This window comes from Solanum dulcamara, chromosome 4 (genome assembly GCF_947179165.1).
Source record: "Solanum dulcamara chromosome 4, daSolDulc1.2, whole genome shotgun sequence".
NCBI classification, from domain to species: Eukaryota; Viridiplantae; Streptophyta; class Magnoliopsida; order Solanales; family Solanaceae; genus Solanum; species Solanum dulcamara.
In genome coordinates this window covers 33,696,368-33,722,566 of record NC_077240.1, presented here as the reverse complement: position 1 = coordinate 33,722,566, position 26,199 = coordinate 33,696,368, and the positions used below count along the sequence as shown (strand labels likewise).

Genomic DNA, 26,199 nt, shown 5'->3' with positions numbered 1-26,199 from the left:
AGAAACAATAAGAAAGGTTTAACACTCAATGTGACATGTTATGTCACAATTTATTGTAGAAGGCAAAATTCATTATAAAATATTTATGAATTTATTAAGACAAAAAAAATGTCAAGTCATATTTATTCACGTATGAAATTTATAAACATATCACAAAATTGGTCAAATTTATTTTAAAACAAAGACTTTTTTGTACATATTTATACAAAAAAATGACTTTAATTAATACACATTTTAGATATTAAAATATCTAAAATAATAGCAAAAGACATAATCATATTTACGTACCATAGTTTTCTTGAAAGAAACAAAAGTACTAGATAATTGAAAAGGATGTACCCCAAATTTTTATTTATTATTATTATTTAAAGTGTGTAGTACAATGTTTAATAGTGTAGTACAATTACTATTTTACACATTTTTGCCTGTCCTTTTCAAGAAGAAACTTTCATTAAACTTCTTCTTTTCAAAAAACAATTCTCCATATATTTCCTCCATTAGAATAGGAACAAAGAAATAAAAACTTTCTTCATTCAGTCTTATATGTTCCACACAAAAAAAAATACGGAGTATGAGAAACAATAATATCATTTAGTATTTTCTTCTTCATTCTTTTTTAATTTAAACGCAAATTCAGATCTGACTAAATTTATTTTATTTTCTCCAAATTGAAGTCAATACTAAGATCTATAACGAAATTCGCAGCATAATGGGTTCACCATTTCGGTTACATCCAGTTATGTCCATTTTCTATCAGGTAAGTACATACACTATATTTCAAGAATTTTTTCAAACTTGAACTCGAGATTTCACATGAAAAAATAGGGCAATGAACCTCTGCTCTGATATCATTGTAATGAAATATTGAGCAAAAATCAGTGTGTACCTTGATACTTCATGGCAGAAGGTGTTGATTTTGCTATTGAAAGAATTGCCCCAAGTCCACTTAGTCTCTCTTGAAAATGGAGTATTGTTTCACAAACTAAATGTCTCGTTTTTGGTGTTTATATCTTGAAATGTGTTTTGGTACTCAAGAGATTCCTTTTTTTTGTTTTCTTTTCATCCATTGTCTGAAGAAGAAGTAATATGTATAGGGAAATTTGGGCGGATAAACAGTTATTGAGTAACTGTTCCCCTCTTTTTTTTCAAATCAGTAGGCTACATTCTTCTTATCATCTTTTTTCAGATAATCAAAACAAAAAATGAATCGGATCCGATCGATCCACATGAGCAACATGACCCGTAATCCAACATGAAATATATAAATATTATACAAAAACTGTAAATTGTATAGCGAATTATACAAACGTATACAAATGATAGCTACGAGTTGTAATTAGCAAACTATAGCTATGAAACATAATTAAGATATTCTTGATTGGCTATATACGAAAATTGCCCATTTTTCTTTTATGAAAATACCCTCCGATCCTCATGACGACGAAGATATATTGTTTCAGCTGCTCACTAACACGGTTTCGACTCTTAGGTTCGTTTGAATTTTCTTCAGCTGCTCATTAACACTGCTTCTTCTTTTAGGTTCGTTTGGCAGGAAGTATTAGAAGAAATTGGTCTCGTCGTATTATGTAAGGTATTATTTAATTTTATATTTGGTAAGAATTTTGTATTTATAGATAATTAATTTATAGGTAGTTATATAATTTATATGGTATTAAATGATGGATAATTAATATATTTTATTTGGTTAAGTTATGTAAAGACATAAATATCCCTCAAATATTTTTAATTATTTTTTTTGATTTTATATTTTATATTTTATATTTTATATTTATACTAATAAATTTATTTAAATAAATTAGCCTATAAATTTTATTATTTAGAGAGAGTTATTTGCTGCTAAATAAGATACAAATCAATACAATATTTGAAATGAGAGTTGTTTAATATTTGCTAATTGAAAAGGCAACTATATCACCACATAACTTTTATATTTTAATCGATTTTACAACCGTTTATCGTTTTTTCGATCGATTTTAAAAGTAGATGGTCTAGCTTTTTAAAATTGAAAATTGATATTTTGTGAGTGATCAATTTATTAAGATGACAATTATTTATCCTCAAATAATTTAAGTGAGTAAATAGCAAACATGACTACAAAATTGTTCTTCTCCTAGCTAATTAAAAGACCACAAAAAGTTAATCTAATCCAATATTTATCTATCTAGACTCAAGTATATGAAATAAAAAATCTCACAATAATTCAAAGATATAATTTAAAAAAAGTTTTTTGTAGAGTTATAATGTAAACATAAAATTAAATAAAAAATAATAAATCAAACATTTGATAAAAATAATAATTTCTATTACTAATCTTTACGTTACTAATTTCTATATTATTAATCTTTGTACCATCTACCCTTTAAATTAATGGGATTCATTAAAGAGAGAGTATAGGTAATAACTATTGAGCTGGTATTCAAGTTCAATTACAGAAGTCAACTAATTAGGAAATATCTGCAAATGGAGTATTTTATACTTTACAAAAAAAAAAAAAAAAACAGAAAAAAAAAGAGACTCGACTCCTCTCCGGACTCCGATAGAAATCTCCTCCATTCCCCAAAGTTCTATCGTAAAATTTTGACACGTGTTAGTTTACAATTCAATGGACTAGATTTTATTTTATTATCTTCATTTCAATTTATTTGATTTACTTTTCATTTTAGTTCCTTTAAAAAAAAATTGATCTTTTCTTTTTTTAGTAATTTTTTAATTTCAAACTTTCCATATAATATATTTAAAATTATAAAATTCAAAAATATTTTAATAAATTTTTAATTTTAAAATATAATTTTTTAAAAAAAAAATTAAATTTTTTTAAATTTTGTTCCAAATTAAAATAGAGGGAGAGTAACTAAATCATCTTAATATGGTCCGGAACTTTATTTTGTTTTCTTCCAAATCTCTCTTAGTAACTCAGCCAAAATTAGTCATTCCACGATAGCCAACAAAACATGTTGAAAGACAATATGTTAGTCTTGTAATTTGGAAGAAAACTCAACTGATGCATGCATTAAAGCTTTCTTTTGAGTTGCCCTTAACGATTTTGAGGACCTTTGTTGTTTTTTTCAAATATAGTGGCCACAGAAGCAATTTGAATATTGTATTCTACCAGCCTCAAAATCTATATTGAGACATCGGACGTGGAAGCCGCAGAAGCAAGGCTTTAGAGACTGCAAATCCACCGCAAGTCATTCAAATACAAATAGGATAAGGTTATCAACACTCTTTCAAGACATGCTGCTCACTCACACCTCTTATACAGAAGAAAGAAATCAACTAATTACATCTAACAATCTTAAAGTAAAATGTGAAAATAATAAATAATACTTTATTCGTTTCAATTTATTTCACTTACTTTTTTAAAAAAAAAAAAAAAAAAAACTCTTTTCTGCACATTTTATTTCTAACTTATCACATGAAAAATCCACAAAATTAAAACTATTATATTTTTAATTTAAAATTCTAAAATTCACTTTATTTTGTTTTTTCTTTATTTTCGTGTCAAACTTAAAGAAAGGAATAATATTGACCCCTAAATTTGATTTCAAATTTTAAATATAACCTCCAATTTTTATAGTGCACAAATAGATACTTTAACTATCTATTTCTTAAATAAAGAAACACGTGAATCCAACACCCAAAATACGTAATATACAAATACTCCCATGTGGATTTTTGAGTCACTCACTAGCTGCCACGTAATTAAAAAAATTATACATATTTTATAATTAAAAAAAAAGAAATTAAATAAAAGGAATTCATTAAGGGTAAAATTATCATTTCTGCATTGGTTTTACTGTTGTGGGCCTCAAAAATTACACTTAACGTGCTTGAATTGCGTTTCGATCACGCATTTTGCAAGGTTGAATTCGTGTGTTTTTTTTGTTTAAGAAATAGATAGTTAAAGTGACTATTTATACACTATAAAAGTTGAAGGTCATACTTAAATTGAAGTCAAGTTTAGAGACCAATTTATGTATTATGCCCTTAAAGAAATGACTAGTAATTTCTGCTCCATTTAGCCCTCATCATCTTATTGTAATTAGAAATAATTTAATTTTAAAACTTTTCTTAACCACACAAATATTCAAAAATTATTTTATATCATAAATTTCAAAAATCTTCATTTTTCTTAAACATCTGTCAAGTCAAATCATGCGACGTAAAATGAAAATATATTTTTTATTATTATTATTAGAAAATACTACTTATATGAAGTCTATTCATCTAGGCTTGGCAGAAAATATGCAAGAGAAGGCTGTAATTTAGGAAGAAGACAATTGGAGAAAACGTAATACCAAATAAAGGTAGGAGTGCCGTGTAAGGTTGGCAAGAAACGGCAATTGAGATGACATCAAAGTTGTTTCTCACTTTCACATATGTTAACTCACTATCCTCCTGTTTCTGAAGGTACGTATTTCAGTTGCAATTGCCTTTGAATGTGACCCACATATATATTTCAAGAAAAAATTGAATGAATAAAATAGTTACAATAGCATAACAATTGAATGAAGATGGAAGAAATACCAACCCTTCCTCAAGACGTAATTGTTGAAATTCTCATCAGATTACCTCTCAAAACCCTGTTGAAATTCAGGTCTGTTTCTAAATCATGGCTTTCTTTACTCTCAAATACTGAATTCCACAAAACCCATATCAATTTTTCCATAAAGAACCATAAAATTACTGATTATACACTTGCTGCTACACCCACAGTCTCTGGTTTGGGCAAAATCTGTCATGTCTACACCATACGCTCTGAAAATTCATCTATTACTGTAGCTAAACATGGTTGTCCTCCTAAAACTCTCTCTCCCTCGTCTTGGATTTTGGGTTCTTGCAATGGATTAATTTGCTTAACTAGTGATTCATTTAATTTAATGTTATTGAACCCGTGTACTGGAAAGTTTAATGTATTTCCTGATTCAATGATTCAGTATGAAGTTGGTGATGGTGGTTGTTATATTAGATATGGATTTGGTTATGATGCATCTACTCAAGATTATAAGGTTGTCAAGATCTTTAGTTTTCCTCGAATTGATGATGAGGGAAGACATGTCAACATCGTTAGTGTTTATAGCTTAAAGGCTAATACTTGGTCAGCTATTCAGGGGTTTGATAGTGGTCATATAAATGGAAATGTGGGTGTGTTTGCAAATGGGGTTCTTCATTGGGAAGGATGCTATAATCATATTCCGGGTGGTGCTTCCTCGGAGATAGTTACGTTGGATTTGGCTATGGAGAGATATGGTAGAATAGCACTGCCTAGTTATGAAGGTGGAGGTATTCATTGGACATTAGGTGAATCAAGAGGGCTTTTAGTTGCTTGTTGCAACTATGAATCGAATAGGGCAGATATGTGGGTGATGAAGGAGTATGGTGTCGAGGAATCCTGGACTAAATTGGTTACCATATCATCACCGGATGATCGTAGAGTTAATATCTCGCCATTGTTTGTGGCAGAGAATGGTGATGAGGTTCTGGTGAAGCTTGGCACAGAGGTAACACTGTACAATTCAAGGAATGCATCATTCAAGCGAATTGCCGATTATGTGTCGGGTGATTTTCTTCAAGTTCAAGTGGCTACTTACTTAGATGGCCTTGCTTCACCTCATAATTAGTAACCTGATGACAGGTTACATACACCATGAAGGCAAAGAAAGACAGGGTAAATGATCTCCCTGATTGCCTGGTGGCTATGTTCTCAAATTTATTGATAGCTTGTGTCTTGTCATTGCTGTCTTTTTGTATTTTTCCTTTTCTTGTACAGGTGATACGAATATCATGTTCAATTGGAGTCCTATATTTCTATTCAATTATCAAAATCCTTGAATCCCACTAAAGATCATCAGTTTCGAATAGGAAAGATTTGGGTAATAAACAGTTGATTGAATGCCATATTAAATATGTACTGATCATGTTCTCATGAGCTTCATGAAATATCCTAAAGAAATTTGGTTCATTTTAATAGTTTGTTGAATAACTAGAGGCGTGATACTGTATGGCTTGAGTTGGATAGCTTGTTACAATGGACACACTTATTTGGTCAAGTGATTTTAGGTTTATTACTTGAGATCTAACCGCTGCAAGTTTTCCCAGTACAAGTTTATTCTGGTGTGCGTCGAATACTCGCCCTCAAGGATGATTAAACTTGCAAGGGCGCACACAGAGAGGTGTGTGTGTCTGTTTGTTTGTATGTTTTGTGTGCTTGCGTGTGTGTGGCTGCAATGGTTAATTTGAGTGTGCGTATCTATGGACATGGTGTGGGTTGGCATGCCCAACTGTGACAAAGGGTAGTTCAAGGACATATTTGGATCAAATCATTAACAGAGAGTATTTATGTTCAATTTCACTTGAGAATATTTTTAGCCTTTTACCGTACATGAAATTTTTTATTAAAAGAAATAGGCATAAAAAAAGTATAAAATTTCGCTCTAGGACCAAAGGCCAAGAACAAAAACATTATCTACAACTTTTGTTTACCATCAAAATAATATTCACTTTGTTTTTTCACTTTCCTTTTTAGTTTGTTTAAAAAAAGTTTATTTTTCTTATTAGCAACTCTTTATATCCATCTTTCAAATGATATGTTTAAGATCACAAGATTAAAAAATATTTTAGTATATTTGACTATTTTTAATTTAAAATCATAAGATTAAAAAATTTCTCACTTTTTTATACTTTGTGCCAACTTAAAATAAGAAAACAAATTGAAACAGGGTAACAATATGGACCAACCCAAATGAAAGAAGAGACCTAAAAGAGGTGCCTCATATATAGGGAAAAACAAATTAACATTATGCCCAAGAGATAAATTTAGCATTTTTAGAGCACAGATGCATTATTAAAATAAAATAAAAAATGAATTAAGTAGGAACTGGCCTAGTGCTCAAGGTAAATAACTTAACATTCAATCAAGGTAAATAACTTAACATTCAATCAAGTGCATAATTTAATCTTGTTGTAGCATGAGAGATCTAGCGGATAATATTATACCAATTTAAAAAATATATACATTCATGATTCATGTGCCCCATTTTTAAGCAATAGATTCGCCCCTGCTGTTGAACCAAGAAACGAATAAAAACATGATATTTTCACCTTCATTTGGACAAGAATGAGGGGAAAAGATCAACATTAACAAATCTCACCTAAAAATTTCTTTGATGCGCCTGGTAATGTCAGCCATAGGCGGCCGCCTTTCCGGGTGCTGGGATGTACAAGAAATAGCAAGATGCAGCAATGAAACCATTTGCTCTTCAGCAGAATTCTGAAATCTATTCAACTCAGGATCAAATACTTGTGTTATCCCCTTCTCTACAACTATAGATTTCACCCATTTAGGCAGTTCCATCCCTTCGTCGTTGATGGCACTGCTAGGATTTTTACCTGTTAGGAGTTCCAACAGAATGGTTCCAAAGCTATAGACATCGGCTTTCTGGGAAACATTTCGAGTATCTGTCACCTCAGGCGCGCAGTATCCAGTCATTTTAGAATTTGATGTGGAGGAAATCAACTGTTTTAGGCCAAATTCTGATACATATGCGTCGTAGTACTGCGTGAGGAGGATGTTAGATGACTTGATGTTGCCATGAGCAACTTTAGGGCCTAGTAAATGGAGATATTCAATTCCAATGGCAACTCCTAATGCAATTCTGCTCCTAATCACCCATGTCAATGCTTCTTTTGAAACTCTTTCGCCTAAGAAAATCAAAAGGTTAAAACTAACTCGTAATAATAGTAATTGGCTAGAATCCCAAATGATACATGAGTACATAGGTGTAATTTCTTCGAGATCTTTATGTGTATAAATAGTTTTACAAGAGATAAATGTATTGGAATTTACGGTATACCTAATTGTACTCCAAAAAGCACGAGGCTTCAAGAGACAAACTTTTGGATGTTATCAACAATCTTTGTACACATACATGTCTTGAATAAAATCAAATTCTCATATTTATTCACTTTCATCCTCCTATACGAGCTAACTAGCTCTAATCAAGGAGTAATATGCCAACCAGAGTTGTTAGAACTACCAAATGCTCTTCTTCCTATTTTCATACCATTTTTTCCTACTTAAATTACACCTTGCAAGTAAGTAACAACTGGAGTTTTCATAGCGAAAGCTAAAAGAGAATTATTAAGAGTAGGGACCATTTCTATAAAATAACTAGATGATCTAATCTAGCTAAGTATTTTAAGATTGCCTGACCAAAAACAGAGAAAATAAACCAATTAGAACTACCAAAAAGAAGCAAGTAGCAAATATTACATTTATAACAACAATAAGGGAAAGTTTATTATAAATGAGATGCTTACCATGCAAAACAGCAGACAAGCTTGTAGGCATAGAGTCATAAACAATTAGTTTTTCATCTCTTCCATAATAGTATGCTCTAAGAGGCACCAAATTCCCATGACCAATTCCTCCCAATTCCTCTACTTTTTCCCTAAACACCTTCTCTGAAACACAAACATTTTTCAACCTCTTCACAACAACTTCAACATCTCTATCCAGATATGCTTTATAAGTAGTTCCAGTTAACCCTTTCCCCAAAACCTCCGCCGAAGCCATCAATAAATTCTCCAAACTAAACAACTCAAAACTTTCCCCAAAAAACACCATCCCGTTAGCCCTATCATCACAAACTTTCCCCCTTTCTATTTCCTTTGTATCTTTCGTGTCCGAAAAAACATTTTCAATATCATGATTTTCTGCCACTATTGTTGAATGAGGACTCGGAAGCATTTGATTCGACATATAAGGAGATACGTTCACTCGATGGGAACTCATTTTACTCTTACAAATTGATCTCACCAACACAAACAAAACTAAAAGTAGTAAAAACAATCCGATAATCGAGCCAATTACTATTCCAGCTATTACTCCACCGGAAAGATTATCCGATTGGTTGGTGGGCTTATTATTTTCAGGACAAGGACTAAGAGAGACAGAAGGACCACAAAGTGAATTTCCAAGAAAAGAAGGGGCTAAGAATTTACCTAAACTAGAAGGGATCGAACCCGTTAATCTATTGAAAGACACATTGAATTCATTGAGCTGTGAGAGGTTTTTCAGGTCAGGAAGTGAGCCAGAGAAATTGTTCTTCTCCAAATACAAAGTTTTCAGCCTAGTCAGATTGTTAAACGCGTTTGATATCTCACCAGAGAACCTGTTCCCTGAAAAACTCACTCGTAAAAGATTGTTTAGATTGAAAAAAGTAGTAGGAATTGAACCAGAAAAGTTGTTGTTTTCCAAATTAAGAATGCGTAGCTCAGTGCATGAGCCTAAGTCAGAAGGAAGAAAACCCGATAAAAAATTGCTCCGAAGGCTGAGAATACGTAGTTCACTTAAGTTTCCGATGGAATTTAAGGGCATCTCACTGGATAAACCATATCCGGGGAGACGGAGTTCAATTACACGGTTGATTGTAGTATCACATTTGACACCTTGCCATGAGCATGGGGTTGAATTGGTTGTGTTCCACCCAAGAGTGCGGCCTCTGAAGGCCGCACTCAGGCGGAGGAGAGCGGCTCTATCCGCATTAAGGTCTGAAAAGATGCCGGAAATTAAAAGAGAAAGAAGGAGGAAGGAAAGAAGATGACTAGACAACATTTTTTTCTTTTTTTTTTGGGTGGTATGTGTGTGATTGCTTAGTTTAATTATTTTTTTTGTGGATTAATAACAGAAATTCATGAATAGGAAAATGATCGCTGAATAATAAGTCAATAGCGTCTACTTTTTGAAGTCGTCGGTTTGGACTTGTTCAAGTTTGCAATGAAGAATGTGGGATCAGAAGGAAATTTTGGGTGTTATTTATTTAAAAGTATTTTAGATGTTATATGGCAAAAGTCATGGTACAAAAGTTGATGGCAACTTGGAGTTAGGACAACTTAGGTATGAGTGAATTTTGAATTGGTTTTCAAGAAGTTTAAGAAAATTTACTAGGAATTCTTTAGATTTGTCAAGTTACATTCCCTCTTGCCTTCTAGGGAATTATATATATATATATATTAGTTCAAGGTGAACGAATTATAAAATTTATCGGCGATTATGCACTTTCGAAAAATAGAAAATTATTTGAACAGAGTTATTCTTGTTTACTCAAAAAATGTATAGTTGAATTTGTATGTTATGTTTCATGAACACGTGGATTAAATTAATCGAGATGGAAAAATACGTAAATATGTAAAGCTATAAATAAGAAATGAGATAAGACAATTGAGTGTATTAAATAATATTGTAGCCTGAATCCAATAATATATTCAGTGGAGATATTTCCGGACAAATTAACAACTAACGAAACTGCTAAAGAGAAATTGAAGTATTTAGTCAAAAAAATCAATGATTTACAATGTACTGATTCTATAATTAACCCCTCTTAACTCATGATAAATGATTTATAAAATTGAAGTATTTAGTCACGATGTTATTCCTAAGAATTGAATTGCACCATCAATTGTCAAAGTAACGACGGCTATCTTTGTTATTTTCCTCAACCATGCGTCCTGTAAGGCCCCGTTTGGCACCAAGTTTTCAAATATTCTTTGCAAGTTATTTTTGGAAATATTTTAGTGAAATTGCACCATGCGTTTGGCCCCAAGTTTTCTCAAGGTTTGGTGAAATTTTAAAAAATATTATTTTATACCCATAAGTTCTAAAAATTATTTTAAAAAATACTCATAAGTTTGTGTTATCATTTTATAATGAACATGTTTCGTTAGAAAAAAAGGTTATAACATAATTGATAACAATCAACAACAACAAACTAGCGTTATAGGCAATAGTAATACATTAATCGAATTAAAAATAAATTATTCTTTTTTCAAATCTTGTCACTCAAACTATTCTTGTCCGAATGAGGTAATACCAAACTATTCTTTTATAAAATCTTGGTTAATCATATTAATGGAGTAAATTGGTAGATAAATATTTAGTTGAAATTAATAAATGATTGGTGTTTTGTATCGACCTGTTTTCGTCGTTAGGAATAGGCCAATGGGGAAGGATTTCGGGCCAGAAAACTTCGGGTAGTAACTTCGAAAAAAATTTGCCTAGGTCAGACTTGAACGGATTTTGAATCAAGTGAAGTCTAGGGTGATCATTTGAATGATGGGAAGTCAAATCTCTAATTTGATTGGATAGATTGATAGCCAAAACGATACAAAGCATTTACGACTTCGCAAAATCGCATTCAGGCGAGTAAAACTTTCGAAATTGAATTTAGCGTGAAGGGTATATTTTAATACGTCTTGAGAAGAGGGCATGTTGTGAAATGGGGGCTTGGAGCTCAAATTCGAAGCTCTCTGTTTTGGTGCAATCCACAATAGCGGGATTTCTCCCGCCAGAGAGGGATGGACCAAACAGAGCGGAGCATACGTGACTTAAGTCGGGAAAAAATCTCAGAACGGTCCTTTTCTGCAAAAACAGTTCTTAAGACTTCAAGAGGCGACTTAGGGTGATTTTTATCAATTTGCCATAGATTTCCACGCTTAAGGTAAGGATTTTACTACCTAAATTCACTCTTTGATTCCTAGAACCTAGAAACTATGGTTGATAATCATTGGAGGAGGATTTGAACTAAAACATTAATGGTGGAAAATAGCCCTAGGGTAGGAAATAGTCCTAGGGTGGGGTTAGGATTATGAGTTTGGCTTAGGATGAAAATTGTGTTATTTTTCATAATAGTTAGGTCATTGTGTTGATCCTTTATATGTATTTACTGTTTCTAGACCAAGAACGAGAAGAACGAACCCGAAAAGGGAAGACTCTTGCATTGTAAAGTTGTTGAAGTTTGAATTTGAGGTAGGTGATGGTGTAGTTTCCCGTATGTGTTTCATATGCTTGTTAAATTGCTTCATGATATGCATATGTGTATATGAATAGCGAAACATGCTAGATTATGTGTGAAATGATCACTTACTGATCAATTTTTGTGATGAACCTGTTCTTGATGGTGTAATGCTATAAACACTGAATGTATTTGTGATTGTGGTATGTTTGGATTGGGTGTCACATTCCGATACATAATTGGGTCGGTTGTCACGTTTCGATATATAATTAGATCGGATATCACATTTCGACACATAATTTGATCGGATGTCACATTTTGATACATAATTGGATCGAGTGTCACATTCCAACACATATTTAGATCGGGTATCACGTTCCGACACAAAGTTGATTGTTTGAAGGTCCCTTGAGAGGACCCTTGTGTGAAGTTATAGCATGTGGAAGATATTGAGTTATGATATTATTGAATATGCTTGAACTTGAGATTAGTTGTCTTATTCTGTATATGTATATGTCTATTGAGTTGAATTTATTTGTCTATGATTCGCTTACTGGCTAATTGTGTGATTCTACCAGTACACAATTATTTTTGTGTACTGATACTACTCTTACTCTACCTTTGTTGAGTACAGAGCATATTTAGCCTGTTGCGGAGAGACCTCGTTTAAAAGAGTAGAAGCTTGCTCAAATTCCAAGGGTGAGCTATTCTGGCATGCTGCCGTGGACTTTCTCATTGTCTAAGTCCTTCATCCGGGACTCAGATGTTCAGACAATCGTTTAATATTATGACTTCTTTTGGGAGTGTTTCCCTTTCCTTATATTGACATTCGGTTAGAGTTTTGGTACGGACGAATTTCAGTTCCTAGGATATTTCCGCATTTCGTTTGATATTAAAATTGTTTTGCCGAGTTTATGGAAATTCAGTCTTATTCTGGTTTTATTCCTGTTTCCGCAAGTCTTTAATTATTTTATCTCATAAATTGGTAATTTGGACTGTAAAAATGGTTCTCCCACTGAAGAGTTAGTGTGGGTGTCAGTCACGATGGGTCGGAGTCGTGACATATTTTTATAAAATATAAAAGTTTGGGATTATTTTTAATTTTTTAAAATTTCTCAAGTTTCCAAGTTGGACTTGTTCGCAATATCTGGAGATTTCAACTTTTAAATATTCGGGGTTTGGGGACTTCAAGAATCCCAGATTCGTTCAATTTTCGGTCTATTGCTTCAGATCTTGGTCTATTGTTACTGCTGACCAGCTCAGTTCACAAAGCGCTGCTCTAGAAAAGCTCCATTACTACTCAGCTTCGAAATTGATAAATCCAAAGCCGATCTTCGGCTCAGCATAAGGCATTCCAGCCGCTTCTGTGCGCTCATATGAACAGCAGATTTCACCCCAGTTCGCTGTCCTGAAATAAATCTCAAGTTTTTCCGGCAAAGCTCCAGTTTTTCCGGTGAAGCTCTAGTTTTTCCGGCAAAGCCCTTCTTTTTTTCAGGTGTACAGATCTGTATTCTCGATGACGAACAACCGCTGCAACTCAACTAAGTACGCCGACGTGAACAGTACGCCGACGTGAGCAGTATTTTCCGGCGGCAACCAGGTTCATTTCTACCGGAGTTGGTACCTCTGGTTTTTATATCTTTATATATCTATCCTTTGTTCATATACTTGTAGTTACATTTTGCCGACTTTAAACCCCCGAATAATTTATTAGTTCATACACATTTTCGTGGCTTTGGATAGTGATGGTAGACTAAGGTCATGTTCTCTCTCATGGACGGGGACGAGGGTAAAGAGGGGTAAGTGGGTTAAAGCAGCATCTAGACTGAGAATAGGTTCTTGGAACATTGGAACGTTAACGGGTAAATCCATAGAATTGGTTAAGATTCTAAAGAAGAGGAAGATTAATATAGCTTGTGTCCAGGAGACAAAATGGGTCGGCTCTAAAGCTAAGGAGGTAGACGGGTATAAGCTTTGGTTTTCTGGTAAATCGAAGTATAGAAATGGGTAGGCATTTTAATACACAGTGATTTAAGGGATCAGGTGGTGGAGGTTAGGAGAGTCAATGATAGGATGATGTCGATTAAAATGGTCGTTGAAGGGATCACGTTGAACGTTATTAGTATTTATACGCCGCAAGCGGGCTTACGCGAGGAGGATAAGAGGCGCTTTTGGAAGGAGTTGGACGAGTTAGTGGGAAGCATACCACCTACTGAGAAGCTTGTCGTGAGAGGGGATTTTAATAGGCACATCGGGTCTATTTCGGGAGGGTATGATGATGTGCATGGGGGCTTTGGCTTCAGGGACAGAAATGGAGGAGGAATCGCACTTTTGGATTTCGCAAGAGCTTTCGGATTGGTGATAGCCAACTCGAGTTTCCCAAAGAAGGAGGACTACTTGGTAACCTTCCGTAGTTCAGTGGCTAAAACTCAGATAGATTTTTTACTCCTTAGGAAGAATGATAAAGGTTTGTGCAAAGACTGTAAGGTCATCCCGATCGACAACCTTACAACCCGACATAAGCTCTTAATGACAGATTTAGGGATTAAGATGACGAGGACGAAGAGGGTCGGGGAAGAACGACCTAGGATCAGATGAGGGAGTTTGACAACGGTTAGTGCCCTAGAGATGGGAGAGAAATTGAAGGATATGGGGGCCTGGGATAGTAGTGGGGATGTGAACGGTATGTGGGATAGGACAGCTAGTTGTATTAGGGCTGTAGCAAGAGAAGTGCTAGGAGTCTCGGCAGGTAGTCGTAGTCGACATCGAGGGGACTGGTGGTGGAATGGAGAAGTGCAAAGGAAAGTAGAAGCAAAGAAGGTGGCGTATGCTAAGTTGATGGAGAGCAAGGATGAGGTGGAGAAGTGGACAAATGGAGAACTGTATAAGATAGCGAGGAAGAAAGCGAAGTCGGCGGTTGCAACGGCAAAAATGGCAGCTTTTGAACGCCTTTATGCTGAACTGGAAGAAAAAGGTGGGGATAGGAAATTATTCAGGCTAGCCAGGGCCCGGGAGAGAAGGGCACGCGATGTGGATCAAGTGAAGTGCATTAAAGACGAACACGGAAAAGTATTGGTAGAGGAGACCCTTATCAAACAAAGATGGCAGTCATACTTTCATAAACTTTTGAATGACAAAGGGGACAGAGAAATTATGTTGGGAGATTTGGAACATACAGGAAGGAGTCACGATTTTGGGGGTTGTAGGAGTATTACGGTCGATGAGGTTAAAGATGTTGTTCATAGGATGCGCTGGGAAAGAGCGATCGGACCTGACGAGATTCCTAGAGAATTTTGGAAGAGTGCAGGCTCGGTAGGTTTGGAATGGCTGACTAGGTTATTTAATGTCATCTTTACGACGGCAACGATGCCCGTAGAATGGAGATCGGGCATCATGATCCCGCTATACAAAAATAAGGGGGATAGTCAGAGCTGCGACAACTATAGAGGTATCAAGCTTCTAAGCCATACTATGAAAATGTGGGAAAGAGTGGTAGAGATGAGGGTGAGGAGAGGTGTGTCTATTTCAGAGAACCAGTTCGGATTTATGCCGGGACGCTCAACTACAGAAGTCATCCACCTTATGAGGAGACTAATAGAGCAATATAGGGAGAGGAAGAGAGACTTGCATATGGTATTCATCGACTTGTAAAAGGCTTACGATAAAGTCCCACGAGAGATACTATGGAGATGTTTGGAGGCTAAAGGTGTACCTGTAGCGTACATAAGGGTGATCAAGGACATGTACGAGGGTGCCAAAACCAGGGTAAGGACAGTATGAGGGGACTCAGAACACTTTCCAGTTGTGATGGGGTTGCATCAAGGATCAGCTCTTAGCCCGTTCCTATTTGCCTTGGTGATGGATGGATTGACGCGACAAATTCAAGGTGAGGTGCCATGGTGTATGCTTTTTGCGGACGACATAGTCCTCATCGATGAGACTCGTAGCGGAGTTAACGCTAAACTGGAAGATTGGAGACACACCTTGGAGTCTAAAGGGTTTAAGCTGAGTAGGACCAAGACAGAGTACCTAGAGTGCAAGTTCAGTGAGACACCTCAAGAGGTTGGCGCGGAAGTTAGGCTCGGGGACCAAGCCATCCAAAAGAAAAGTAGTTTTAAGTACCTTGGTTCTATCATGCAAGGCAGCGGGGAGATCGACGAGGATGTCACACATCGTATTGGGGCAGGATGGATGAAATGAAGGCTCGCCTCCGGTGTGTTATGTGACAAGAAGGTGCCACCACAACTTAAGGGCAAGTTCTACAAAGTGGTCGTTAGACCAGCTATGTTATATGGGGCGGAGTGTTGGCCAGTTAAGGTCTCCCATGTGTAAAATATGAAGGTTGCCGAGATGAGAATGTTGAGATGGATGTGTGAGCATACCAGGAGCGACAGGATTAGAAATGAGGCTATTCGAGAAAAGGTAGGAGTGGCCTCGGTGGAAGATAAGATACGGGAAACGCGACTGAGATGGTTTGGACATGTGAAGAGGAGAGTCTCAGATGCACCAGTGCGGAGATGTGAGAGGTTGACCATGGATGGTTTCAGAAAAAGTAGGGGTAGGCCAAAGAAATATTGGGGAGAGGTGATCAGACAGGACATGGCACATTTACGACTTACCGAGGACATGACCTTAGATAGGAGGGTGTGGAGGACACACATTAGGGTAGAAGGCTAGTACATAGTGGCTTTATTCCCCCTTATTCGTAGGCGTATTAACGCACTATGATTTCTTGTACTCTGATTTATGTTATTTATGATATTTATGTTATTATCTAATAATATCTACTATTTTTTTGTGCTTTGATTATACTATTGTTTGGACCGTTTTCGTTATCTACTTATTTACTCTAATATTCTTGTCTGATCTTTTTCTATGCTTCTATTGAGCTGAGGGTCTTTCGGAAACAACCGTCCTACATTGATAAGAGTCAGGTCTGCGTACACTTTACCCTCCCCAGACCCCACGATGTGGAATTTCACTGGGTTGTTGTTGTTGTTGTTGTTCTCAAGTTCCCAAGTTCTACTTTTAAAAAAAAAAAACTTGAAAATTTGGGGATTTTGCCAAAAATATTTGTCAAGTAATGACAAATTGTATGGACAAACATAGGTTCCCAAATATTTCTTAAGTTTTTCCCAAAAACTACTTAGGGTCAAACGCTACCTTAGTTTTGTCTTGCATGATTCTTACTACCTTCCACGTGTCATGATTCAATACGATCACATGTCTTGACTATATAAATAGTCGAGTTAATTCCTTAAATAGTCACCTAAGTTTTGAAAACTGTCTTCAAATATCATTTTTGTTTCATTTAGGACCAAAACACCATTCAACTACCACTAGTTTCCTCCAAATATCACCCAACTATTACTATATTCCTCAAAAAATACTTACACTTTAAAAGCCTCATTAAAGTATCATGTCATTAAAACATCAGTTTTTTAATAATAGACATATTTAATTTATTTAACCAAAAAATTAATTTTATTCTTCATTCTTTTTAAAAAATAAATTAGTTTATTAAGAAGAAATTTACAAATGTAGAAATCTTTTTGGGTACTTAAAATTTATATTATTTTCCTACATACTTATTCATGTTTTGAAAATTGCAAATAGTTTTCTTTGTCCGGTGAACATACAATATGATATGCTTTCTTTTCTCAACGGGTTTGGGATCCTCATTTATCCTCCAAACCATATCTTCCATCACAAGGAAATGAGACGTGTCTTCTAATTAATGCTTCTGGCATTGATCATTCGCTCCTGTATTTTTCAAGAGACGTCGCTGCGTGTGATTCAACCTTCTAGGAGTTGTTCAACTTTTGAAGTGCCGTAATGATGATCCGAAATCCCGACTGCCATATTTTTGGCTTAATTTATTTTAAGCAATTTAAAATAATTTATAAGCTAAAAAAATTGAGATAATTTAATTTTTTTTAGTTTATAAGATATTTTATATAAATTAAATTAAATAGATTAAATTTTTTTTGAATTTATTTTAAATAGAAAATGTTCAAATATACTCTTGTACTATTAGAAATAAGTTAAATATACCATTTATTATACTTTTGGGCTAAATATACCCTTCTGTTATACTTTTGGCTCAAATATACTCCTTTCATTATATTTTGATACAAATTCGTCTTTAATTTTAACAGAATAACACTTGAAAAACTCAAAATTAAATAATTCATTCCCAATTTTAAATATCTGATTTTTTTAAGGATAAATAAAATTTTCAAGTTCTAATTTGAGTACTTTTTAAATACTAATACATAAAAATTTTAAGTACTAATTTGAATATTTTTTTCCTTACAAAATGATAAGACAGAAAATGACAGCATTTTCTGTCTTATCATTTTGTAAGGAAAAACATACTCAAATTAGTACTTAGAAATTTTATGTATTAGTATTGTATTGTCTTGTCATTTCTAAGGAAAAAACTTAAATTAGTATTTGTAAATTCTATTTATTCCTAAAAAATCAGATATTTAAAATTTGGAATGAATTATTTAATTTTGAGATTTTCAAGTGTTCTTCTGTTAAAATTAAGGCCGGATTTGTATCAAAGTATAATGAGAGGGTATATTTGAACCAACTGTATAACAGGAGGGGTATATTTAATCCGAAAATATAAAGAGTGGTATATTTAAACTATTTTCAATAGTACAGGAGTATATTTGATTGTATTTTAAATATAAAATAGCTTCAAATTGATCAACTAAACACCAAAAAAAAATAAAATCCAGATGCTTACATTGGATGGAATGCCCTTAGCAGTTTTGGCTCTTATATATCCATAATTGGAATTTGTCAACTAAACACTCAAAAAAATAATTGAAAACAACAACTTATAACACAATTCAAAAGGCCTCTAAATGTGATTTTTACCAACCTCCTTTTGCTTTAACCGTCTTTTGAAACTCAAGTTTATCCGCCACTTTCTTCCCTAAAATTTCAGAATCTTTTAAACCTCTATGATATGGCTAAATCAACCTCAACCCCTTCTTCAGTCGTTTTTCGCTGCTCTTCCTTCCCTTGTATGTCGCTACCAGTGATCACTGATGGACAGGCTAATGCAGTTAAGCAATCTCTGCTTAATTCTATTATTCCGGCGAACTACTATTGCACCAGTCGGCCCTATCTGCCTAAAGCGATAGGGGTGAACTAGTTCAATACTATTGTTCCTCCATTAAGCCTTCTCTTCTTCAAAACGTTCACAAGAAAGTCATTGGCAGAGGGTTTCTGAAATTTTTATCTCCGACAACATATTCTTCTTCAAATCTGGTTATTCTAAGGTATACACTAATCCGTTCACTTTCAGTTTTGACTCGACGATTGATTTGATAATCATACATCTGTGCAAGTGTTATAATGTATGTCTTGCCCATATTGGGCCCTCGAGATAAAAGAAAACCACATGATGCGGATTTACTCTGCTCGAGTATTTAGAGGTTTCATAAAGCGGGGGAAATCTAGTTCCCTCTCTAGCATAGATGAGAACAAAGACTGGCGCTGGATGGAGAGATTTGTGACAGTGAAAATCAGCAAAATTATCCCTAATGCATATTTTACATCCCAGAGGCTAGCTTGTAGCATGAATAGTAAGTATAAAGATTTTTTTTTGTTTATATTTGTGTTTTTATTCACCACTTTGATTCATCTTTTCTTGTTCTACTAGTCACCAGAATACTGTGATGGATCTTTCTAACTAGGCTCCGTATATCCTAAACATTTTCAGTTGTGAGTTTTGATTTTTATGCTTTTACTGTTGTAGTTTTGAATTTTGCCTAATACCGCGAATCATTTGTTTGATTAATTTTAAGAACTTGAAGAAAAACTTGCCTACTTTTATCAAAGGAAGTGATAAGGAAAAAATTTAACTAGCTAAATATTGTAACTTCTAATTAACTTATGTACACTTCATCATTAGGATGACCCTGTAAAAATGCATTAAACACATCCATTTGGTGTACTGTCCAACGACAATATTTTCTATCTGTAATAATTTCCATCGATAATTGAGGGTACAATTCTTATATGATTGCTTGGAATAACTTCAATTTTGAGATTTTAGACATGGACACTTTGCTAAGAGCAATGAATATATAATTGTCCAAAATTATGGCAAAGGAAAAAGCTTTTCTTCCTGTAGTATTGCAGCATAAGCAATGGGAGTGCTTCATTTGTTTTCCCCTGGTACAGCTGATAATCTTGACTCTTTACAGAACCAGAGGCCATTGAGATAGTGTATAAATGAACCCAGAAGCTTCAGCTCAGACACTGTATATATGTTAAAAGTCCACTAAATAAGTACAAACAATAGAGTTGTGCATGTATAAAGAGAAGTTGTGAGTTGTGTTTCAGATTATGAATATATACACTAGTAAAATTTTCAGGATTTTAACGGCCATTGAATCAATGTATTTCTTCCAATACATTTATTAGACTTCACCAGAGCAGCTTGGAGGGGAAACAGAAAGCTATATTGTTACTTGCTACCTGCATATATGTTCCTTTAATCTTGTGGTCTCAAACATACTATGTGGTAAGTCAAAATTAAAGAGTTGTCAAAAAAGAAAAGAAACAAATGGATACGGAGGAAGCAATAATGCAATATATAGTTCAAAAGCACATGGAGCAGCATTGAATAAAATGAGTATAGAAAAGAGAGTTGATATAAAAGAGATCTCCTTTATAATTCAAAAAAGAAAAGAGAGTTGTAATATATTCCACGCTACAAGTCTACAACTAGAATAAATCAATGAGTATCAAAATGAATAAATGCATTCAATTTGCACTTAGAATAAACTACATCACCAATATAATCGAAACGAAACTGTCTCAGTGTCTGTAAGGGTTCTCATTGACAGCTCTCTCCTTTTGAGTTCCACACGCTGATGTTCCGAGTCAAATTTGTAGGCTTTTACTTCTTTTAATTGACTATTGCAACGCTTGCTTCCATGACTAGTAGAATGCCTCGAATTCTTCATATACATTAAACGATCCATGAAACAAGAAATCATTTCAATAGTTGATTTTAGGAAGAGTCTCCTAGGATGACAACTCCATAGCAAAGCATCCACAAGTGTTGGGTACTTCCCGGACAACTCTATATATACAGCCAAATCGTTCACTTTGGGGGTAGCAACTGGATGGTGCAGTTCCAAATCTTTCATGTTGATTTCATTGCATTCCTCAAAACTAAGGGAAACTAGAGACCAAGAGGTCGAATTTGATAGAAATTTCCTCAACTCACCAAACCATGCAGCATTCACATTTTTCAAGCTATCAAGACCTATTCGTGACTTCTTCAATTGGCGAGACTTTTTAGCAATTTTAAGTTCAGGAATCTGATCTCCATCATACTCAAGTGATACCAAATTTGGAGCATCAATCTCCGGTAATCCCTTACAATTCTCAATCGCCAAGAACTTTAGGGATTGACTCCCGCAAATTTTGAACCTTTCCAACCTTGTAGAAACATCATCTAATATCAAACTCTCAAGGAATTGAGATGTAGAAATAAGGTGCTGGAGAAATCCTTCAGATATCCTCATATCTGTTAGCCGTAAAGACTTTAGATTTTGACATTGAACAATATCCAATACAGGGGATTCTTCCCGAAAATACCCAAAATAAGACAAGTGTTGTAGAGTTGGTGACTGAATTTTAACACACTGGTTCTTGTAGCAACTAATAGAGACTGACTTTATATTTTGAAGATTCCGCAGCTCAATTTTTGTCAATAAACGACACTGATGAATGATGAAATCAACAATCAAGGGACAACAATTGAGCAGAGTTCGAAGCATGTTGTCGTCTAATCGAACATCAGTTAGAGAGAGCTTTCTCAAAGAACGGCAGCTTGCCACTTGAGTAATAGCAGACAATGAATGATCCATCAGATTACATCCCGACAGAACCAATTCTCTTAAAGAATTTGCTGCCAAGAATGTGAAAATAGGGAAGGGGTATAAGGGGAGAGAAACCTCACAGGAAAAATCTTTTACATCATTCTGAAGAGCAATGCCGAGCCACTTATCCATCCGAGGGAAAACAAGAGGATGATGGCATGCGGAAATCGAAATAGAAAGTTGAAACTTTTCTATAGGGATTTTTCTTTCCCTATATGTCTCCATGACTTGATCCACTATTTTCTTATCATCGCCTTTGACATAGTGAAGGTTGAATTCCAAGTTGGGATGAGCTAAGCAGGCTTGTAGCCATGTTTTGGAGACAAGGCTCAATTTGGCTGCTTCTTGAAAATTAAGGTAAGAGATTATTTTGTGAATAAGGCATTCAGACAATATGTCCATCGTCGTCATGACTGCAATGTGATACAGATTCTTTAATTCTAATGTATTTATAGAATGCAAATTGTGTAACAAGTCACACTTCAACAAGGAAAAGAACTAAACCAAACCCTTTCCTAGACATTATCGGTTAAGCTCTTCCGACTTTTTTAGAAATAGTGGATTGTAAAATTAGTTTTTTTGGTTTTATGTTTTGAAAAAGTTTATTTTGTATGCATATTATAAATACTAGTAACTTAAAACTTGTTTTTCAGGTTAAACTCTTTTTTTTTTCTTTTTTCATCTAAAGGAGAAAATTTTATATTGATTCATGTACTTAACTTAGTTTACATGTTTTTATGTCACTTAATTATTTATTCATACAATTGTTTTTTTTTTTGGTTGTTATTTTAGTTTTTTCGGAGTTGGGTCAAAAAAATTCTTAAACTATTTAAAATTGAACAAAAATGTCCCTTGTTAATAGTTTGGTTTAAAAATGTCTTTGTTGTCAATAGTTTGATCTAAAAATATTCTTATTGTTACTTTATGGGTCACAATTGATATTTTTTTTCAAATAAATATTTTTTTTTTCTAAACCCATTCTTTTCATAATAATAATTTTTTTTATAAGCAAATGCTTATCCAACTTTAAACATATGCGTGTATCCATTTATATGTACAATTACTTTCTGCAAATTCTACAATTATTCAAATTAAGCTACTTTTAAAAGAGCTTTTAAACAACACAAGGTTATTAAGGCTACGTTTTATGCGCTAAAACCATAATATGAAGAAAGTGTCTTACTAGGATAGCTTGCAAATTCAAAGACGCTCAAAACAATCCTCAAGCATAAACAATGAAAGAAGAAATTTATATCCATTAATTGTAGAAGGAATCTACTTTGTTTAAATTTTAATTTTTGTAAGATAGATTAGATTGTTGAGATATTCTCTGTTTTCAAGTTGGCTATTTAAAAGCCTCTATGTCTTGATAAAATTAAAGAGAAACAGATTTTCAAGCAATACTTTCAACCTATTTGTTTCAGCATCTTTTACAAAATCCACAATCAACAAAATGAAAATTAAATCAAATCAGAGCTATAAGCTATACATGCTAAGCTCATCCACAATTTCAAGGATTGTAGAAAAATATAGAAAACTTTATTTCTTCTTGGGTAAGATATAAAAACAGTAACATAAATTTGGAGTTCTCCCAAGGTTTGTCAAGCAGAAATAACCAAGAACTAAACAACTTACCGCCCAAACAAAAAAAAAACAAAGACAGAGAAACTATACAGTCAAAAACCTTTGACAAAAGCATGTATCACTGAGGCAATTAAGAGGGACAATACTAAGATCAAAAAAGAGCTAATGCACTCCTCATACAATGAAGTAAAAAATAAGGTTGACTGTCTCCTCTGCTTTCATGCCGAGAGTGCAGCTTTTCTCCTCCCCATATTGTCAACTGAAAACAGTACCCCTTCTTAGTTCTTAGAGCTTTTACTCATCAGCATTATGTAAAGAGACTCACTTTGTCCCAAATCGACTATGATGTAGTGCTAAGAAGGGATAGAAAATTGTTGAATCCTTGCAGCATTACTATATAAACTCATCCCCGTCTGATTTTGTCAGCTTGAATTAATTGGCAAAATGATATGGAACTCCAACTCTCAATCTTGTGTTGCCTGGCAGAAGGTAGTACTCATGTTGGGCAGTGCACTTGTTCTTTTTTGATAACAAGGGAACCCCCATTCGCTATCCTTTGGGTGCACGTAGGGTAAACCTCACTACCATGTAATAGCCCGTAAACCACACAGGAGAGGTAAAGTACACTAGGCAAGCCCCATACGACCAAGAAAGCATGTAGGTGGTTTACCCGCTATTTGAAAGATCTTCTATTTAACCAACTTAGTCACCCTTGCGGGTATGTTGGGAACTGAGCTTGCACTGCATTCAAACCATCGAGTCAGAGACAGTGGGGAATAAATATAACTTTGGAGGAACTTCCAAGCTGACTTAAAGATTCTAAAAAGACAATTTTGTTGGTGTCACCTACTTTTGTAAAGGATGAAATTTTGAAAGAACCAACTCCGGCCATAAGTGTCATACTAACTTCCATAGGACTTTATTCTCTTTGATGATCCAAAGAGCCAAAATTTTCCCTCTTTCTTCTTTTTGCCAAAATCCAGAATCACCGAGTAAGATTTTGTAAGCTTATCATTATACACAATACCACATAAGGAAGACCACAGCACAAATTTCCATGAGTCACTCATTGATCCATAGCTTTTCAAACTTCACAAACTGTGGCGAAACAAGACTTTTCGTGGACAAACTAAACTGAATTCCAAAACCATGTTGGATCTGAACTTGAGGATGCTTGAAAGTGTTGTGTGTTGAATTATATATCAATAAACTTGAACCGTGTTGCAGTAAAATTTCATCATTATGGGAGATGAAAACTGGAAAAAGTGAGTGCTCAATAGCTGTAAAATAAGGGATTGAAGCCACCTTAGTCCACGACTCCACAAGTCCATATGCCTTCATTACCCACACATCCATCCGGACCTTATAATAGTCACAAAATACACATAGATTACCACCTAAAATCCCTAATTCCCAATCAAAATTACCATAAACGAGATCAGGCAATGCTACAATTTCAAATGTCTCATCGACGAGGTTTAATGAAGAAACAAACCATGAGTCATTCTTATCACTAACACGAGTAGCAATCCAATGAAGTCTTCCGTTTACAAATTTAGCAGGATCGTTGCAAAATATAACACCTGGGTACTCTTGAATCACTTTCCAAGAATTAGTTCTCAGACTATAGACCCTAAACTCATTCTGAAACCCATACTCACTATGTGAACTTCCCATAACTTGTACAACTTTATAATCATCTTGACATTCATTATAACCAACACCATAAGCCAGATACGAACTACAATGCACATTACTTCCTGAAAATGGAAGTTTCTTGGACTTTCTTATAGACGGATTCCATAGAAATAGATCGTGAGCACCACCAGAAATACAGAACAACCCATCACATGAACCCACAAAGTTATAGTTAACAAGTGGCTCTTTGCAGGGAAAATCAAGTTCATTAGGCATATGGGGAGATTCTTGATACATAATTGCATAAAGAGAGCAAGTGTAAAATCTTAGGCTATACTCATAAGAAGAGCTACTAAAAAGAAGCATGTCGCGAGAAAAATCTTGTTTCTTGGTTGAAAATTTTAGATGGGTTTTGATGAACTGGGGATTTGAGATTAGAGAAAGCCAAGATTTAGAAACGCACCTCATCCTCAACAAGGATTCCACGGGTACCCTTACAAGTATTTCAGATATTATTTCTGGAGGAACAACTGGTATTGATTCTGATTCATGCGCCATTGATGTTGTTGCCGACAATTTTATCTGTCCAGTAACAAAGAAAGGGGTTTTGGCTGAGCCTGGGCCCTTGAACCCCTTTCAAGAATTTGGATCACTAGGATAAGGAAAACAATTTCAAGATTAAAATGTCAATTAAAGATTATAATTTATATATTTCATTTTTAATTCAATGGAAGCTCGTGTTTAAAGTCTTGTGTGACAAAGAAAGTGTTATCTAAAGTTAAATGATATGTCCTCAATAGAAAGGTGCGAAAGAACACGAATCAGGGTAAAAAATTAGTGTGTCTTATTGGATTAGATGCTAACTATTGAAATTTAAGGAGATTTTGTGAAAAATTGAATAAGTTGAAAATTTAGAATTCTTGGTGTTCTTCATGTATTGTATTCTTGATGTTCTTGAAAAAAAAAGAGCAAAAAGAGTACATTTGTTTCAAAACTCCAATAGAAAAGTGTTAAAAGTTGTTTTGATGGTTTTACAAAATTGGAGTTAAAAATTAATGACATAGATGAGTCTTTTCTCAAACGATAATGATATAGATAGGCCAAACTTTTAATGAATAACATAAATGAGTATTTTTTTCATAGTTTGATGACATATTTGAGCATTTTTTCTATATTAAATTAAAGTCTTGATGTATCAGCGTTTGACCATGTTTCATTGTGAATTTGAAAAAAAAATAGTTTTGTTT

The 26,199-nt window shown here is 34.3% G+C and overlaps 3 protein-coding genes across 3 annotated transcripts; 1 reads left to right on the top strand and 2 right to left on the bottom strand.

Moving 5' to 3' along the window:
- Positions 1-716: 716 nt before the first annotated feature.
- LOC129887286 (F-box/kelch-repeat protein At3g23880-like) lies at positions 717-6,023 on the top strand (the record flags this gene model as incomplete). Its single annotated transcript, XM_055962327.1, has 3 exons — positions 717-757; positions 1,540-1,591; positions 4,959-6,023. Coding segments are annotated over 3 exons (777 nt in total), but the record flags the coding sequence as incomplete, so codon positions are not given.
- Positions 6,024-6,836: 813 nt separating this feature from the next.
- LOC129887285 (probable inactive receptor kinase At1g48480) lies at positions 6,837-9,806 on the bottom strand. Its single transcript, XM_055962326.1, has 2 exons — positions 8,341-9,806; positions 6,837-7,722 (listed from the first exon to the last, which is right to left on the bottom strand). The coding sequence occupies exons 1-2, from the start codon at positions 9,635-9,637 to the stop codon at positions 7,169-7,171; spliced, it is 1,851 nt and encodes a 616-aa protein (XP_055818301.1). The 5' UTR covers positions 9,638-9,806; the 3' UTR covers positions 6,837-7,168.
- Positions 9,807-20,536: 10,730 nt separating this feature from the next.
- Positions 20,537-25,811, bottom strand: LOC129884184 (uncharacterized). Its single transcript, XM_055958527.1, has 3 exons — positions 24,381-25,811; positions 24,025-24,055; positions 20,537-22,162 (listed from the first exon to the last, which is right to left on the bottom strand). Exons 1-3 carry the CDS (start codon positions 25,508-25,510, stop codon positions 20,630-20,632), a joined length of 2,694 nt encoding a protein of 897 aa, XP_055814502.1. The 5' UTR covers positions 25,511-25,811; the 3' UTR covers positions 20,537-20,629.
- Between the last annotated feature and the right edge of the window lie 388 nt (positions 25,812-26,199).

Excerpts from the sequence above, each read along its gene's own strand:
- LOC129887285 (XM_055962326.1), bottom strand. The coding sequence starts at position 9,637 with ATGTTGTCTAGTCATCTTCTTTCCTTCCTCCTTCTTTCTCTTTTAATT. Across the intron at positions 7,723-8,340 it reads CTTGTCTGCTGTTTTGCATG|GCGAAAGAGTTTCAAAAGAA; the intron begins GTAAGCATCTCA and ends TGATTTTCTTAG.
- LOC129884184 (XM_055958527.1), bottom strand. The coding sequence starts at position 25,510 with ATGGCGCATGAATCAGAATCAATACCAGTTGTTCCTCCAGAAATAATA. Across the intron at positions 24,056-24,380 it reads GAAAAGCTATGGATCAATGA|TGCAAGCTCAGTTCCCAACA; the intron begins GTGACTCATGGA and ends GTTTGAATGCAG. Across the intron at positions 22,163-24,024 it reads TTCCCAACATACCCGCAAGG|AATCTGTATCACATTGCAGT; the intron begins GTGACTAAGTTG and ends TTAGAATTAAAG.